Source organism: Anolis sagrei, chromosome 3, assembly GCF_037176765.1.
Source record: "Anolis sagrei isolate rAnoSag1 chromosome 3, rAnoSag1.mat, whole genome shotgun sequence".
Taxonomy (NCBI): Eukaryota; Metazoa; Chordata; class Lepidosauria; order Squamata; family Dactyloidae; genus Anolis; species Anolis sagrei.
Window position 1 is genome coordinate 102043545 of NC_090023.1, and position 15923 is coordinate 102059467.

General features: G+C 40.1%; 1 protein-coding gene across 1 annotated transcript in view; it reads right to left on the reverse strand.

The window, feature by feature from the left end:
* Positions 1-6083: 6083 nt before the first annotated feature.
* The window catches only part of VWA3B (von Willebrand factor A domain containing 3B), an 81386-nt gene continuing 71546 nt past the window's right edge, over positions 6084-15923 (reverse strand). The window contains exons 26-29 of the mRNA XM_060769797.2: positions 13729-13866; positions 12416-12513; positions 11369-11613; positions 6084-6764 (exon numbers count right to left, since the gene is read on the reverse strand). Coding sequence (XP_060625780.2) covers positions 6469-6764; positions 11369-11613; positions 12416-12513; positions 13729-13866 — 777 coding nt within the window. The 3' untranslated portion in view covers positions 6084-6468. The remainder of the gene's footprint in view (positions 6765-11368; positions 11614-12415; positions 12514-13728; positions 13867-15923) is intronic.

Here is a 15923-nt window from a genome sequence, read left to right on the forward strand (position 1 = left end):
TTACTGAGATTGGTCATTGCTCTCCTCCCAAGAAGTAAACGTCTTCTGATTTCCTGGCTGCAGCCTCCCGCTGCAGTAATCTTTGTGCCTTGAAATACAAAGTCTGTCACTGCCTCCACGTTTTCTCCCTCTATTTGCCAGTTATCAATCAGTCCGGTTGCCATAATCTTGGTTGTTTTTTTATGTTTAACTGCAATCCAGCTTTTGCCCTTTTATCTTGCTTATAAGGCTTCTCAGTTCCTCCTTGCTTTCAGCTATCAAAGTGGTATCATCTGCATACCCCACTTATTATGCAAGCTCACTGAATGTACTTTCCTTTATGTATGAAGAGTTTGAATAACATACAATCATTTGGAAAGCTTAGAAAATTCCTAGAGAAGTTAACCATACAATTGCAGTGAAGGCTAGAAAGAACACTAAGCATTTTGTAGAACCTCCAGAATGGTTATAAGAAAAATTGGGTTCTAGACTATGCAAAACCTGTGTTATGTTAAGGGTCATGGGACTGATCCCTCAAGTAATATGTAGGCCTACTATACTAAGAGGAAGTTCCTAATAATAAAAGCTAGTCAGCTAGGGTGAAAGGAGAATGATTGGATTGGCTGTGGATTTTCATTTGTCAGACAATCATTTTGCAGGAATGCTTTTGTTGCAAGAACCTGCATCAAGCAAAGGGTTGGATGAGATGGCCAGCCGAACATACCTCACTTCACTTAAAAAAACTTCTGACAAGGAAACCCCTTTTTGCAAATCCTTTTTACACCCACCCAGCTTCTTCTCCCTCCTCATTTTTTGTCTAGGGTCTCTTCCACACAGCCCCATATCCCAGAATATCAAGGTAGAAAACCCCACAATAACTGCTGTGAACTGGGTTATCTGAGTCTACAGTCAGATAATGTGAGATTTCCTACCTTGATATTCTGGGATATAGGGCTGTGTGGAAGGGCCATAGCTGAAAGTTACTTCAGCAGCAGCACTGGGAAGAGCATTAAGGAGATCTTGACAGATAGAGACTTTAAAAGTTGAATTGCAGCAGTGTCAACAGAAAACAATACAATAAACAAAGGAAAGAATGGGATTCCACTCTAACCAACCCTACTGCAGACTAGTCTGCTTGACTACATGAGGCAAGCTCAAGAACAGCTGTTTCCAGATCTCTTATTGAGCCTTTGTAAATAGCAAAATGGAGAAGCAGGGAAAGCAAATTAGTCTGCCTCAGCATGTTAGAAACAGAGATCTACAAGTCTGGCTACCAAATTTGAAATCAGAAATCAAAGGAAGCTGATGAACGAAAAAAATCATCCATAGATGGATTTTGGAAAAAACTATCCAATGATCTCTAGATTACAAGGTTGGACTGTTTTGTGCGTATTGTTTAATATTGGATAAAAATTTTGCCGAAATATGTTCAACTGCTCTTTTTTGTGGTGAAGAAATCCTTATTCTTTTCATTTTATTTCTGTCTATAGTACCACACTCTCCGAGAAAGAGCTAATGCTCAGGAAACTGTTTACTTTATAATTTTATGAGCATGCTGTTTATTCTGCCTGGCTCTTAAAAAGTGTTAACTTGAGTGGTTAAAATTTCTTCTCAAATGAATGTGTGAAGATGGTAGAGGGAAAAAAACTGAATGCATCATACTCTTCCCTCTTTTGTTGTTTTCATGTAGGAATGCCTTTCTACCTTTCTGTCAGGGCTTTGAACCATCATAGAATCATAGAATCATAGAATCATAGAATCAAAGAGTTGGAAGAGACCTCATGGGCCATCCAGTCCAACCCCCTGCCAAGAAGCAGGAATATTGCATTCAAATCACCCCTGACAGATGGCCATCCAGCCTCTGCTTAAAAGCTTCCAAAGAAGGAGCCTCCACCACACTCCGGAGCAGAGAGTTCCACTGCTGAACGGCTCTCACAGTCAGGAAGTTCTTCTTAATGTTCAGATGGAATCTCCTCTCTTGTAGTTTGAAGCCATTGTTCCGCGTCCTAGTCTCCAAGGAAGCAGAAAACAAGCTTGCTCCCTCCTCCCTGTGGCTTCCTCTCACATATTTATACATGGCTATCATATCTCCTCTCAGCCTTCTCTTCTTCACTATATGGACTACAACTCTCTTAGGCAGCACTGATGTCAGCCATGGTGGGAATTTGGGAGTTGTAGTCTAAACAGTAGCCATTAAATGTTCTGCATGGGATATACCTTGTGCTCTCATCCTGGCAGCCCCCACGTGTGCATCTGACAAGAACTTCTCATCTGCTAGATTTGAAAAAAAAACAAACCTAATCCAAATCAGTCTGCCCGGAGTTCAACTATCCATATTTCACTAACATAATTTGAAGCTCTGAGTTTCAAACCCCTTTCAGAAGGAGCAGGGTGGCTGTCAGCTGTGTAGTAACAAGCTTCAATGTTAATGAGTTGTGGGAAATCAAAGTAACACACAGTAGTCAAATGTTTCTGTCATCTCACTTCTTCCATGAGTTCACAGATTCCTGGTGTGAAATCTAACCAACAGTCCAAGCAACAGATTGATAGGTAGATCAAGCAGATGGTTGGCACTCCTGTCAAGAGTCCTGGTCTCTCTGTGGAACAAGGAGATGGAAATGCCTGTTGTTGACACAGACACTCAGATGCCAGAGAAAATAGAAACAGAAGAGCTCCTACATTGTGTACTAATATAAGTCCCATCCTAGTTGTGTTGCCCACAGTTTAAGTGGAGACAATTACTCACACAGTAGTTGCTCCATATACTTTATATTATGTTCTAATTCTTGCCTGAGGAAACTGTAAATCCGGGGACCGGCATGAGCTTCCGCTGTCAGCCCCAGCTTCTGCCAACCTAGCAGTTAGAAAAAATGTCAGTGTGAGTAGATCAATAGGTACTGCTCTGGGTAGGAAGGTAATGGTGCTCCATGCAGTCATGCTGGCCACATGACCTTGTAGAGGTGTTTACGAACAATGCCGGCTCTTCGGCTTAGAAATTGAGGTGAGCACCAACCCCCAGAATCAGACATGACTGGACTTAATGTCAGGGGACAACCTTTACCTTTTACCTAGCTACATGTTTTATAGATATTTCTTTTTCTTTCTTTCTTGCAGCCCACAGTGCATCATGTTTTAGGGAAAAGGCAGTGCATAAATGAAGTGATAGAAGATAGAGAATTGCTAGAATCACATTAAAGCCTTGCATCTTCATAACTGGGTTTATGTCTGAAGGAATTAGAATTACGCAGTTGTACAATAGCTATTTCCAATAGAGGGCTACTGCTATGTTGCTATATAGCAGAGTTGGCAAAGTATCCAATGTATATCAATGTTGTGGTGCACAGAGTCCGTGTGTGCACAATGCACATCACTGAACAATATGCATTGATATGTAATACTCCCCAATGCACACCAGTCCCTATGCACTCTTGCCAGTGTCCTGTTACACATCTTCAGAATCAAGTTCAGTATTAACACCTTTGCTCTGTAACTAGGTATATGAAAAGTTGTCTAACATAACAGGACATATAGGATTGCAGTCAGTGTTTGTGTCAGGTATTGGGTCAGGGGATAAGCCAGAGATTCTGCAGATCTACTTGCTTCTCAGCTGAGTATACAGGTTCATTTTATCCCCCTGGTTAGCTAAACATATATAAGAATTTACTGAGTGAGGTAATCCAGGGGATTTGTATTTGGAGTAAAGGGTCATTGGTATGTGGAAGACACTTTGCTCTTAGTCATGCAGTGCTTTGGAATACCACAACACACCTGGACACAGTATACTGGATTTATGAGATAAAGACCAAGGAAATGAAGATGAAAATATTGCAGGGTTGTTGTAGGTTTTACTGGCTGTATGGCCATGTTCTAGAAGCATTCTCTCCTGACATTTCACCTGCATCTATGGCTGGCATCCTCAGATGTTGTATTGCAGGTTAGTAGTTCCCAGGACCAGGGAGATGGTGTGTTACATATTGTGTGCAGCGCCTTACCTCTCCTGAAGAAGCTGGCATCATACAGCTTTGGGATGTCCCTTGACCCAAAATCACCAAGTAGCGCCATTATTTATCTTTAGTTGGATTTCAAAGTCTAGCCATGGTGACTTATTCCCTGGCAACCTTCACATTGGATAAATAATACATGGTGTTCTTGAAAATTGATCAGCAGTTTTCACTACAGCAGAAACTGTCTACTATAATTTCAAGTGGTTTATCTAGGCCAAGGATGGAGAACTGTAGCCCTTCCAAGAGATCTTGAACTGCAACTCACATAATCCCCCATCTACCTAGTTATGCTAGCTAGGGAAGGGAAATGTCATTTCTGTGGTGATCACAAGGAAGTATGCCGAGTGGCAACACTATACTGCCAGCTTACTATAAAGTATTTTTACTCGATCAATTACTTTATTTTTTTTTCTTATAGAGCTTTACTTCCCCCAAATTGTGTTACATTTTCAACACTTGTTGTTTCAACAGTTATGTGTTTCAGATTGTTCCACATGCTTCCACATGCGCCCGTACCTTGAGAAGTCAGATCTGGCCACGGTGGTCCACGCTCTTGTCACATCCCGGTTGGATTACTGCAACGCACTCTACATGGGGTTGCCTTTGAAGACTGCTCGGAAACTTCAACTAGTTCAACGAGAAGCAGCCAGATTGCTCACCGGAGCGGCGTACAGGGAGCATACCACCCCCCTGTTGTGTCAGCTCCGCTGGCTGCCGATCCAATTCCGAGCACAATTCAAAGTGCTGGTTTTGACCTACAAAACCCTATACGGTTCCGGCCCAGTGTATTTGTTCGAACGGATCTCCCTCTACATCCCATCTCGAAGCTTAAGATCTTCTGGGGAGGCCCTGCTCTCGACCCCGCCACTGTCACAAGTGAGGCTGGCAGGGATGAGGAGCAGGGCCTTCTCAGTGGTGGCCCCCCCACTCCCTGGGGAGATTAGATCGGCGACTTCCCTTCTGGCGTTTAGGAAAAAACTGAAGACCTGGGTCTGGGATCAAGCCTTTGGTCATTCTGACAGCTAACTGAAGGATCTGACGATAGACAAGGACAAATGGAATGGAACGGATATATGGACTCTGAACCTCGAGCATGAGATTGTTTTATGATTTTATTATGTACTGATGTTTTAATTAATTGTTGAATTGTTTTGTATTTTGTATTGCTTGTCAATTGATTTGGGCATCTAATTGTACCTCCACTGTAAGCCGCCCTGAGTCCCCCCCGGGGTGAGAAGGGCGGGGTATAAGTAAGTGAAATAAATAAAAATAAATAATAAGATCAGATTTTGGAGATCAATATTAATTGTAATATTTATAATGCAGCATGGCATCTCTTTATTCCCCATATAGGGAAAGAGGCAACAGGTTCAAGAGGGATCCTGGGTGCAAAAGGGCATTTGAGTGATGGGAGCCCATGGGATAGAATGGCAGGGCCAATCTGGATAAAAGTTCCACCACATCTTCCTGGTGACATATAGTGTTGCAAATAGAAAAATGCCATTTTTGATCCTAGGTTATAAATGTCATTTCCTAATTGATTCTATCATAAAAATCATGGAAAGAGTTATGAAATCTTGCAGCACATTTTGTTCTAGTTTTTCAATGACTCTCTCATTGATTTCTCGACCAGTTCAACATAGTTTGTGGTAGCCACAAAAAGTTTCTGGAGTATAGCAATTACTTTCAAAGTAAGTACCAAATAATTAAGTAGGAATAATTTTGTTACATAGTGTTATCATCTTCTCATAAACTGCCAATGAATTGAGACTTTTGTGTGTGTTTCAAATATTCACTAATTTGGCAATTTCATTTTGAAATAATATTGAAACAGACAACTATGACTGCATAACAGAAGAAAAAGAAAAGTATGCTGTAGTCTATGAACAATAAAATAAAAATAAAATACAATAAAATTAAAAGGTGCGTCAGGATTTTTTTTTACCCTTGGTATGTGTATTTTCCTTCAATTCACCTGTTGGTTTATGGCAATTCCTTGAATTTCATTGGATTTTCTTAGCAAAGGAGTACTCAGGTGTTTTGCGATTGCCTTCCTCTAAAATACAGCCTACAATATATTCTTTGGCAAATGAGCATCCAGGTACCATTACTAAGACTATCCCTGCTTCACTTCCAAGGTTAGATGGTATCTGCTGGCATCACAATATTTAGGATGTTGTCGTTGTTGTCATTGTATGCCTTCAAGTTGTTTCCAACTTATAGTGAATAGGAATTCAAATCCAGAGTCACTGTTCAACACTCCATCCACTATGCAATGCTGCCTCTATTTAGATCTAGAGAAGGTGTTCATTTTCATTACACAACCTATTTTTAAAAGATCTCCTTACAAAGATCTTGCGGTGCTGCACAATTTTAATATCAAAAGTTTAATATCAAATTAAATTGTTTATTTAGCATGGATATAATGCAGTTTAGCAACTAGTGGCCATTCCCTGCTGCTCCCCTAACTGCCCTGCACAGTTTCTCATTTACAGTTGGTCGGGTGGCCTTTCCTTTGAGCGATGTGGTACTGCTGAAGCCGCCTTGCCAACTCTTCCACCTTCTCAATGCTGGAAAGGGAGGCCTTGCTAGCACTGCTATTGCTGCTGCTTCGGCTACCACTGCTGCTGCTGCTCAAAGTTTTGCTAACCGGTGGAGGGACACTCTTCTGATGGGAGGAGCAAAGAGTCTTCAGGAGCTTATAGTCAGAAGCATTTGAAGACAACCGCTGCTTTCTACCTCTCTGAGAATTACGATGTGGTGAACCACAAGAAACAAGTGCTGTCAAAGAAGAAGTTAGGAAAGATGGTGAAGGGTTTTGGTGAAATCAAATACAACTAATTTTACACATGGAAAAGCAAAAGAAAACATCAGCAGCTATAAAGCAAAATGTGGCAACAGTTTTTAAAGTCATATTGAGGTCACAATTATATACACACTTACCTGAAACAAGACTCGGTTTCTTGAAACTGAAGACCAAATGAAGTAAAATTGTAACTAACATAAAATAAGACACATTTCTTCATCCCTAATATTATGAAGGTCACATAAATGGCAACAACAGAGATCATCATTCAGTACATCTTTTACGCTTTCTGCCAGTGCAGCTAGAAGACAAAGTAATCGTCACTCATCTTTTCAGACAGTTCAATCAAAATTACATCCAAGCCTGATATTAAATAAGCCAAGAATGAGCAGAGATATCAGATTTAGAAATGAAGGTTTAAAATCATGCATAAAAAATGGTGACAATATCTACCTCCATTCAAAATCAACACAAATTGTGGAAGCAATTTCTTTTTGGGAAGTGTTGACTGATGCATTCAGTTAAACACAGAAATATAATCCCAACAGCAAAACATATCACTGGTCAGACTCTATTGAGTGCATGCTCTTTTTCAGAAGGTACCTGGGCCCTCAGAAAATTTTTTAAATTGTATTACACTTCCTTATCTAGGTTGAAACTGAATTGACCAGATAGATGACTTTGCTCTCAACTAGTTGGTACTTTTCTAAGTGGTTGGTTCCTCAGTAAAGCATCAACAAAAACATACTGCACTATTGCTTTTCAATTTTTTTGCGAATATAGAAAGCATGCTAACAAAGGGGAACATAATCAAAGACAAGCAGAGTCCTATTTTATGCTTTCATTCTAGGGCAGTGGTTCTCAACCTGTGGGTCCCCAGATGTTTTGGCCTACAACTCTCAGAAATCCCAACCAGTTTACCAGCTGTTAGGATTTCTGGGAGTTGAAGGCCAAAACATCTGGGTAACCATTGGTTGAGAACCACTATTCTAGGGCAAAAAAAATAGCTAAAGGCATTAACTCCATTGCAGTTGCCATGAATGGCAAGAGCCAAGTTTAAATAAAGCAGAACCATCTACCCATTTAGGAAACCAGCAGATGAGAATGTTCAGTTATCAGCATGATCACAGCCTTGTTCGAAAGCTAAGAGACCTCTCTCATAAGAAGAAGAAATGAAACTGATCACAGTGCAATTCCATGTTGTTGTTCTTTTTTCTTTCATTACAAAACGTTTCCAACTAACAAAACTATTCATGAGCTAGTAAGAAGGAAGGCTCTAGAGATCAAAATGTTGAGAAACCTCTTTCAACACATGACATGCCTTCCAACATTTCACAGATGAAACCAGGGCACAAGTGGGCAAGCAGCATCATAGTGGAGTGAAGGTGATAAAATAAAAACAAAGACAAGTTATTAACGAGAAAGAATACACAAGCTGAGAGAGGCTTTTGACTGACCCTACTGGGAAGAGCAAAACCCTGGCCCTCCTCTCTTCTCTGCTCTATTTTTGCACATTGAACTCAGTCTGAAGTAGGATAAGGATGAAAATGGAAAGACGGAGGAAAATAGAAAGAAACTGGGATATTTTATAAGCAGTTGAAAAAGTGTGATGACAGAACATTAATTGGAATTGTTCTTGCCAAACTGGTACAGTTGGAGAGAATGCCAGATTTTGTTCATTTTCATGGTTTCTTCCTTTCTGTTGAAGTTGTCCACATGCTTGTGGATTTCAATGGCTTCTCTGTGTAGTCTGACAAGGTGGTTGATAGAGTGGTCTAGCTACCCGTATTTTTAGAAACCTCTAAAATCTGGACAGTAAATAAAGAACAACACTCAGGAAACAGGGAAATTCTAGGTATGAAACAATCAAGGCCAGATAATGCCTCCCAACAAAGGATTCCCCCAGGAAGGGAGCGGCTAGGCTTTGAAGCTTAAATGCTATTCAATGTTAATCGAGGTGGCCATTGCAACATTCATACTTGCCTCAAACAGACAAGAGTTCTTTCTCCCACCTTGGACGTTCCACAGATATATAAACACAATTTGCCTAGTTTCCAACAAACCTCACAACCCCTGAGGATGCCTGCCATAGATCTGGGTGAAACATCAGGAGAGAATGCTTCTGGAATATGTCCATACAGCCCAGAAAACTCACAGCAATCCAAATGTGCATATGTTGCACCTGATTATACACACACACGCACACACATATGTGCACTGAGAGGGAGAGAGGGGTCTTCTAAACCATCCTTTTTGTCTCCCCTTGGCATTCATGAAAAGACAAATTGCTCAAAATAGGTCTACAAAATAATTCAGAGGCATATTAGCTGAGCACCAGAAGAGACAGTGGGCAGCAGGAAGTTGGGGAAATGGATTCCATTAAGCCTAGCTACACATACAGACATATTCAATCTCTCAAATATCCATCATGACAATTGATGCACATTGGATTTTTTTTCCATTTGTTTTATTGAACTTATGTCTTACATTATATAGAATACATACAATTTACACTAACAGAAGAGTCATAAGAAAGATTAACACCAACAGAAATAAGCATGGAAGATGCATAGCTGTTCCAGCACTAACAAGAATAAGGAAAATAGTACGATATAAGGAAACTGTTGTAACAAAAGCCTTGGTAGATATTACTCCTAAATAGAAAATGATAAATCCTTCATATAGGTGGAAACTGTCCGCATTAATTGGAAAGTTTACTTTAAGTAAAACGCAATTGGTTTCTGGTTTCAGACTTTCTCAGCATTTCCACAGAATAATTAAAAAGGATAGTTATTGCTTATCTTGACAAAAGTGACGTTTGTTCATCATAATAAACATGGGAAATCATGTCTTAAGGAGGACAGGGCGAATTAAGGGCACTTTTACACTAACATGATAATTCAGTTTGGAACCAGTTGGGGAAGGAACCAGTTTTGCTGCACAAATGATCAGGTTGCATGGTTAGAACTGGTCTGAGGCCAAGCATTTATCTACTCTATACATATATACTACATTTATCATAGAACCTGGCCTTAAACAACTCTGTAGGGAGTTTTTTTTTTTTTCATTTTCTGCTGGTATGCACATCAGTGCACCAGAGGTGAAAAAGGTGAAAAAGGGGGAAGTGACAATTAATCAATTACCCTTCCCAGAATGCCCATTAGCCCCTTTTCCACAGCCCCCATTCTGGATTCTTCACTGTGCTTCAGCAGGGGCAGGTGCCCACAATGCACTCTGCATTTCATGGACCCAATTTTGCCCTGGATCGGGTATACACTAGCATTTACTGTAATACGTTGTTGGCTGAACTTGGACTTTATTGAGACTTATTCTTAATGCATTGTATACCCTTAGATGTGTGCTGCAGTGCGCATTACTGTTGTGGATTTTGTGACCATTTCAGCCTTGAGTTGGCTTCAAACTGCATTAAATGGTCACTGTAGAGCAGTGGTTCTCAACCTGGGGTCCCCAGATGTTTTTGGCCTACAACTCCAAGAAAGCCCAGCCAGTTTACCAGCTATTAGGATTTCTGGGAGTTGAAGGCCAAAAACATCTGGGGACCCCAGGTTGAGAACTACTGCTGTAGAAGGATCTTTAACTTGGTAAAAAACAGCAAAGACTAAAAACATTCAACATCATCTAAAGCTGTCCCTTCAATCCCATCAGAGGTACCTTCTTATGATTGATTTTAAAGTTTGAAAAATAAGAAGTTAGAAAATACAACCCAAGATATTTCTTTTTTGTGTCAGAAGTGACTTGAGAAACTGCGAGTCACTTCTGGTGTGAGAGAATTGGCCATCTGCAAGGATGCTGCCCAGGGGACGCCCGGATGATTGATGTTTTACCATCCTGTGGGAGGCTACTCTCATGTCCCTGCATGAGAAGCTAGAGCTTGACAGATGGGAGCGTACTCTGCTTCCCAGATTCAAACCGCCAACCTGTCATCGACTAGTCCTGCAGACAGAAGGGTTTAACCCACTGCGCCACCAGGGGTTCCACAACCCAAAATAATTATAAATTATTAGGGATCGTTTGTAAAGGGCTTGAAAGAGTTAAGAGATTAATCATATGACTTTATGAAAAGGAACAGAACATATGACCAAACATTAGCATCAACAATAATTCTCAGGATAATCAACCTTTGGCTTGTGCAACAGTGTACCCAAACAAATGACAGCGTTCTCGGGCCCTATTATACTATATAATCATTGTGCTACAATTCTCTTTTAAAGTGAGATGTTGATTCCACTTTAACTGGATTCCACTTTAGTACCTTACAGAATCCTGAGATTTGTAGTTTATGGAAGGGCTTTTTGGAATGAATTCTCAACCAGAAAACTCCAATACCTCGCAAAATGACACATCCCAGGTTTGCATAGGATGTTGTCAAAGTAATTAAACTAGACTATATAGCAGTATAATTGTGAAATATGAAAGGACTCTGAAAAAGTACTAGATGGCCAGAGCAACAGGAAACACAGAGCAGGTGCTCAATTGACATTAAGAAGGTCTGCTTCCATCTGAGGCAAATCTGATTTCATAACCCCACTAAACTCTTTCTCGGGTTTACCGATTGTACCTGCATTTGCATCTTTGATATGAGGAGGTGGCGAGGAACTACTTTCTCTCCGCTTCAGTGGCCTACTAGGAGCAAACAATTCATCAGAATCCGATGAAGCCCATGCTTTGAGATGTTCCTTCTTGCTTGTAGTTCTCCCTTTTCTGTTCACTTTCTTATAATCCCCTCCTACAGCAATTGTTTTTCTCCCTCTCTCTTCAGCTGGGCCTCCTCTGTGGAAGTGCTTTGCAACCTTTACGTTTGGTCTAGAATTCAAAGTAGAAGCTGAAATGAGGGCTGGAAGATATACTGCATCTTATTTGCTTGTAATATCCTTGTTATCCCCATTTCCCATTCCTATTTTTTTCACCTAGACTCTGTAACACAGAGTCCACTTATACACCACACATAAGACCCATCTACACTGGCCATTTAATGCAGTTCAAAGTTGGCTTCAAACTGTGGTGGCCAGGCAGCAAACTCCCACAAAAGCATGCAAAAGAAAGCCCTTAATGTGCAACAATGCTCTGTGGTTTGTGTAATTAACCATCAGGCCTCAAACTGGTTGCAGGATTTCCTATATAATAATCTGCACAGCAATTATTGCACAATACCGGTTTAAAACTGCACTAAATGGTCAGTATAGACGAGTCCATAGTCTAACAATTCTCACTACAGTAGTACTGCAATCTCATCTGTCTCTTCCTGCCATCACTCCAGTATGTCCTTAAATCTCTATGTCCATTGGGATAGCAAGATAGGTGGGTCACACAACAATCCTGCATGCTTGTACTTACAGTTAAGGACCAAACTAGGTGGAAAAATTAATGTACATGGGAAAGGGAGAGGAAGAAGTACAAAGACTTCTGTTTGGAAAGTCCGATTGGATGTTTGCCTTCCAATATGAATAGAGTTCTGATTAAGGGAAGAGGATACTTTTTGTCAGGAACAGAATTCTAACATCAGTATTATTGCTGGTCCACGGCTAGGATGATATATATAACTCATCCTTCAAATGTATGTGTGTCTCCATATTTATAAAAACAAAAAGGATTTGGCCATACTCACATGAGATAATTCATCATTCGTGTCATGTTTATGTAGCAGCAGGAACAGGTATACCTTCTATAACTGATTTTAATAAGTCCATTTCGTACACAGTGTTCCTGCAACAGCAAAATTGTCATAGTCATATAGCCTTTTAGGTTTTAAACTGCCACACCAATTATGCAAGCAAAACATAGAGAGAGAGAGAGAGAGAGAGAAGGAGGGAGGGAGGGAGGGAGGAAGAAACTTGAGTTTATTAAGCAATTTGTTAAAGTGGCACAGTGGATAAAGTAATAATTTACTATAACAGCAGAAGCCACTGAAAAGACATTTGTGGTACTCAAAGAAAAGTAGATTGACAGAATTTTTGGAGAATAAGGTTTACAGGGAAAGGAACAAAATAATGATGTAGACCTGAATGAAGACAGTAATTACATATCACAGGCTGAGTATCTCTTATCTAGAAATCCAAAATGCTCCAAAATCCAAAATTGTCCACATGAGTGGCTGAGGTAATGACATATTTGCTCTCAACTTTGTTTCATCCAGACAATTATCAAAATATTGCGTATAAAAAAACTCAGTGTCAGGTATATATGAAACATAGATGGATTTCATCTTTAGATTTGGGTTCCATCTCCAAGATATCTCCTTGGGTACATGCACATATTACAAAATCAGAGGAAAAAACCCAAAATCCAAAATACTTCTGATGCCAAGCATTTTGGATAAGGGATATTCAACCTGTATTGATACAGGTTTCCTACACTAATTGCTGTATTTTTCTCATCACCTGGAAAAGAAAAATATATTAGCCTAGCTTTTTATGTTTCCAAGGATTTTATCTAATCAGTGGTTCCCAGCCTGTGGTCTATGGACCACCAGTGGTCTGCAAGAACTGAAATATAGTCCGCAACTTCACTGTTACTACATCATTGCAACAAAAGCAACGGGTCTCACAAAACCCTCTTATAGTGCCAAGGCTTATTAAATATGGTTTTCTGTGGGTGAGCCGAGGGCGACTACTGATGTGGTCTATCCAATGCAAATTTCTGAATCAGCATCCCAAATAACTAAACCAAATTTAAAGTTGACTAAAACAGATTCGTAACCCTTTTGGAACTAATTTTGGGAGAGTGGTCCCTGGTCAAGTGGTCCCAGGTCAAGTGGTCCCTGCTCACAAAAAAGGTTGGGAACCACTGATCTAGATCTTCCAGAATTCCCCACATCAATATGGTCACAGGGGGAATTGTGGAAGCAGTAGTGCAAAATAGCTTTAGTGTCAAGAGTAGAATACATAGCCATTTCACTGGTTAATTGGTCTATCTGCTTACCTTTCTGTTGTTATATTTCAAAACTGTATAAAGCTTATCATCTGCTGCAGTTTTATGGGGTGTTGCTATAACAACACCAGGTGCATAATACTCTTCTCCCAATGTTTTCCTAATTCTGACAAATACATAATCTCCTACCTATAGAAAAAGAGAAAAGAGCTGGTTTGTGCACATCCGTTTTAAACTGAAATGTCCCATGGTCTTATAATTTTAACACTATGTGAGATGACAATGTAATTTTATTCTGTGATACATGCACTCAGCATATTCCAAAATTCATATTAGCATAATATCTTTATTCTGACAATTTAGAGGCAGAAGTAGACTTTATAAGGAGAGGCTGTATATTTGTAATGGTGTTTCTGTGAATTCAAAGATATGGAGTTTACTGTGTCTTCGCAGGTTCTAACAGAAGCTTCCCAAGCTGTGATCTTTCAGATTTTGGTGCTAACCCTGCCCACTTCTCCTCAGGGCATTAAAAGCGCCCTTGGCTCCACGCTCCCCAGTTCCAGAGCCATAGTAGCAGCTAGAAAGGGGGAGATTTGAATGCTGAGGGGAGGAACGGGCAGGTTTGCATGAATTCACAGAGGACCACTCAAAGAAACATGGTTACAGCTAAGCAACCTGTCCTTCTTCTTTGTGGTCTCTGAGAATGCACACATATGGAGACTACCAAGCTACAGTCATGGTCTGTGGGACACATGCCAAACCAATACCAATTAAGTGAATCAAAAAGGTATTTATTGCACGTATTAATAATCATTAGTGCATGAATGAGGTACAAAGTAACATCATGGATCTTACTGAAACAAAGCAAGAGCATGAAAGTGCAATCAAACATTATAAACCTGTTCTGACAGAGCAGAAGTCACATTAGAGTTGGGCTGACCAAGAAAACAAGTCTCTATAGACAAAGTGGGTAGAGAGATAATACCAGAGGAAGGAAAGGTGAGAGAAAAAAATCCCAATATTTTTAGATCAACACGTCTATAAGTTTTTGTGATGATGTGTAAGTTTTATTCTTTGGTTATGTGTAGTTTGGACAGTGGTTTAGGGATGGTAAGTATAGAGACTTAAATCTCTTTGAATTGTTCAAACTTGCTCATAAGTTTAAAGGACTTAATGATATTGTAGGACTGATATATGTAAAAATATTGAGAAGGTATGTCAGTAGAGTCACAGGGAAATTAGCCAAATATGTTGCAAAGGAGATGGGAGGAATGTTAGAGATGTGAGACTTTGATATTGCATATATGAATGATATTGAATAACTGATCAATATATGGTTTGTATATAGTTATATGATGTTGATATTATCCAAATTATTTTTGACCATTCTAGTCGGTAGAAAAGTCAAAAATAATCCCTATGGGTTGGGAGGTGTGACGATGTGTAAGTTTTATTCTTTGGTTATGTGTAGTTTGGACAGTGGTTTAGGGATGGTAAGTATGGGAAATTATATTTTGTTAGAGATGGTGGCTAGTGGCTTGAGCTGAGTTGCCATAGCAACGGGGGCGGAGCCAACTATCACTTCACAATGCAGCTTTTTGAAAGTGGCAGTCTGTGGCCGGTGAGCTACAGGAAGAGACTGATTTCTCTAGTGGGAGAAACAGGGAATTAGTCAGTACGCCAGCGAGCTACTGAGTGAACTGAATCTTTTGGTGGAGATTCAGGAAATGTGTCTGTAGCCAGTGTGCTATAGGGAAAGACTGAATCTCTTGGTGGAGATTCAGGGAATCAATTGGTGACCAAGTGGTTGCAGAGAAGGACCCGGTACAGGGGGTTGTTGATTCTGAATTAAGAATCAACATTTGGCTGGGTTTAAGCCTGTTGTGCCAGCTGTGAAACCTTATGAAGTGTTTGCCTGAGTTTACTCATGAAACCTTTCCAATGTATCCATCAAGATTTGTGCCTCTTTTGAAGAAACAGTTAAACTTATTATACTGCTGTTAAAATAAACTTGTTACTGTTCTCCTCAAGTCTTGCCTGATACAGTTTCTTCTAAGTTGAACAGCCTGCAATAATAAAGTCAGCCAGAAACAGTCCCTTTATAAAATAGTTCCTAGGCTGATATTGATCGTTGCCCGGCTTCCCTCATAGATTAGGTGGCAGTGGGTGTTTTACCACTCGCACCTTCACATTTGGTGGCATTCGGTGGCATTAAAACGGTCATCATTACAATTGGTGGCAGCAGT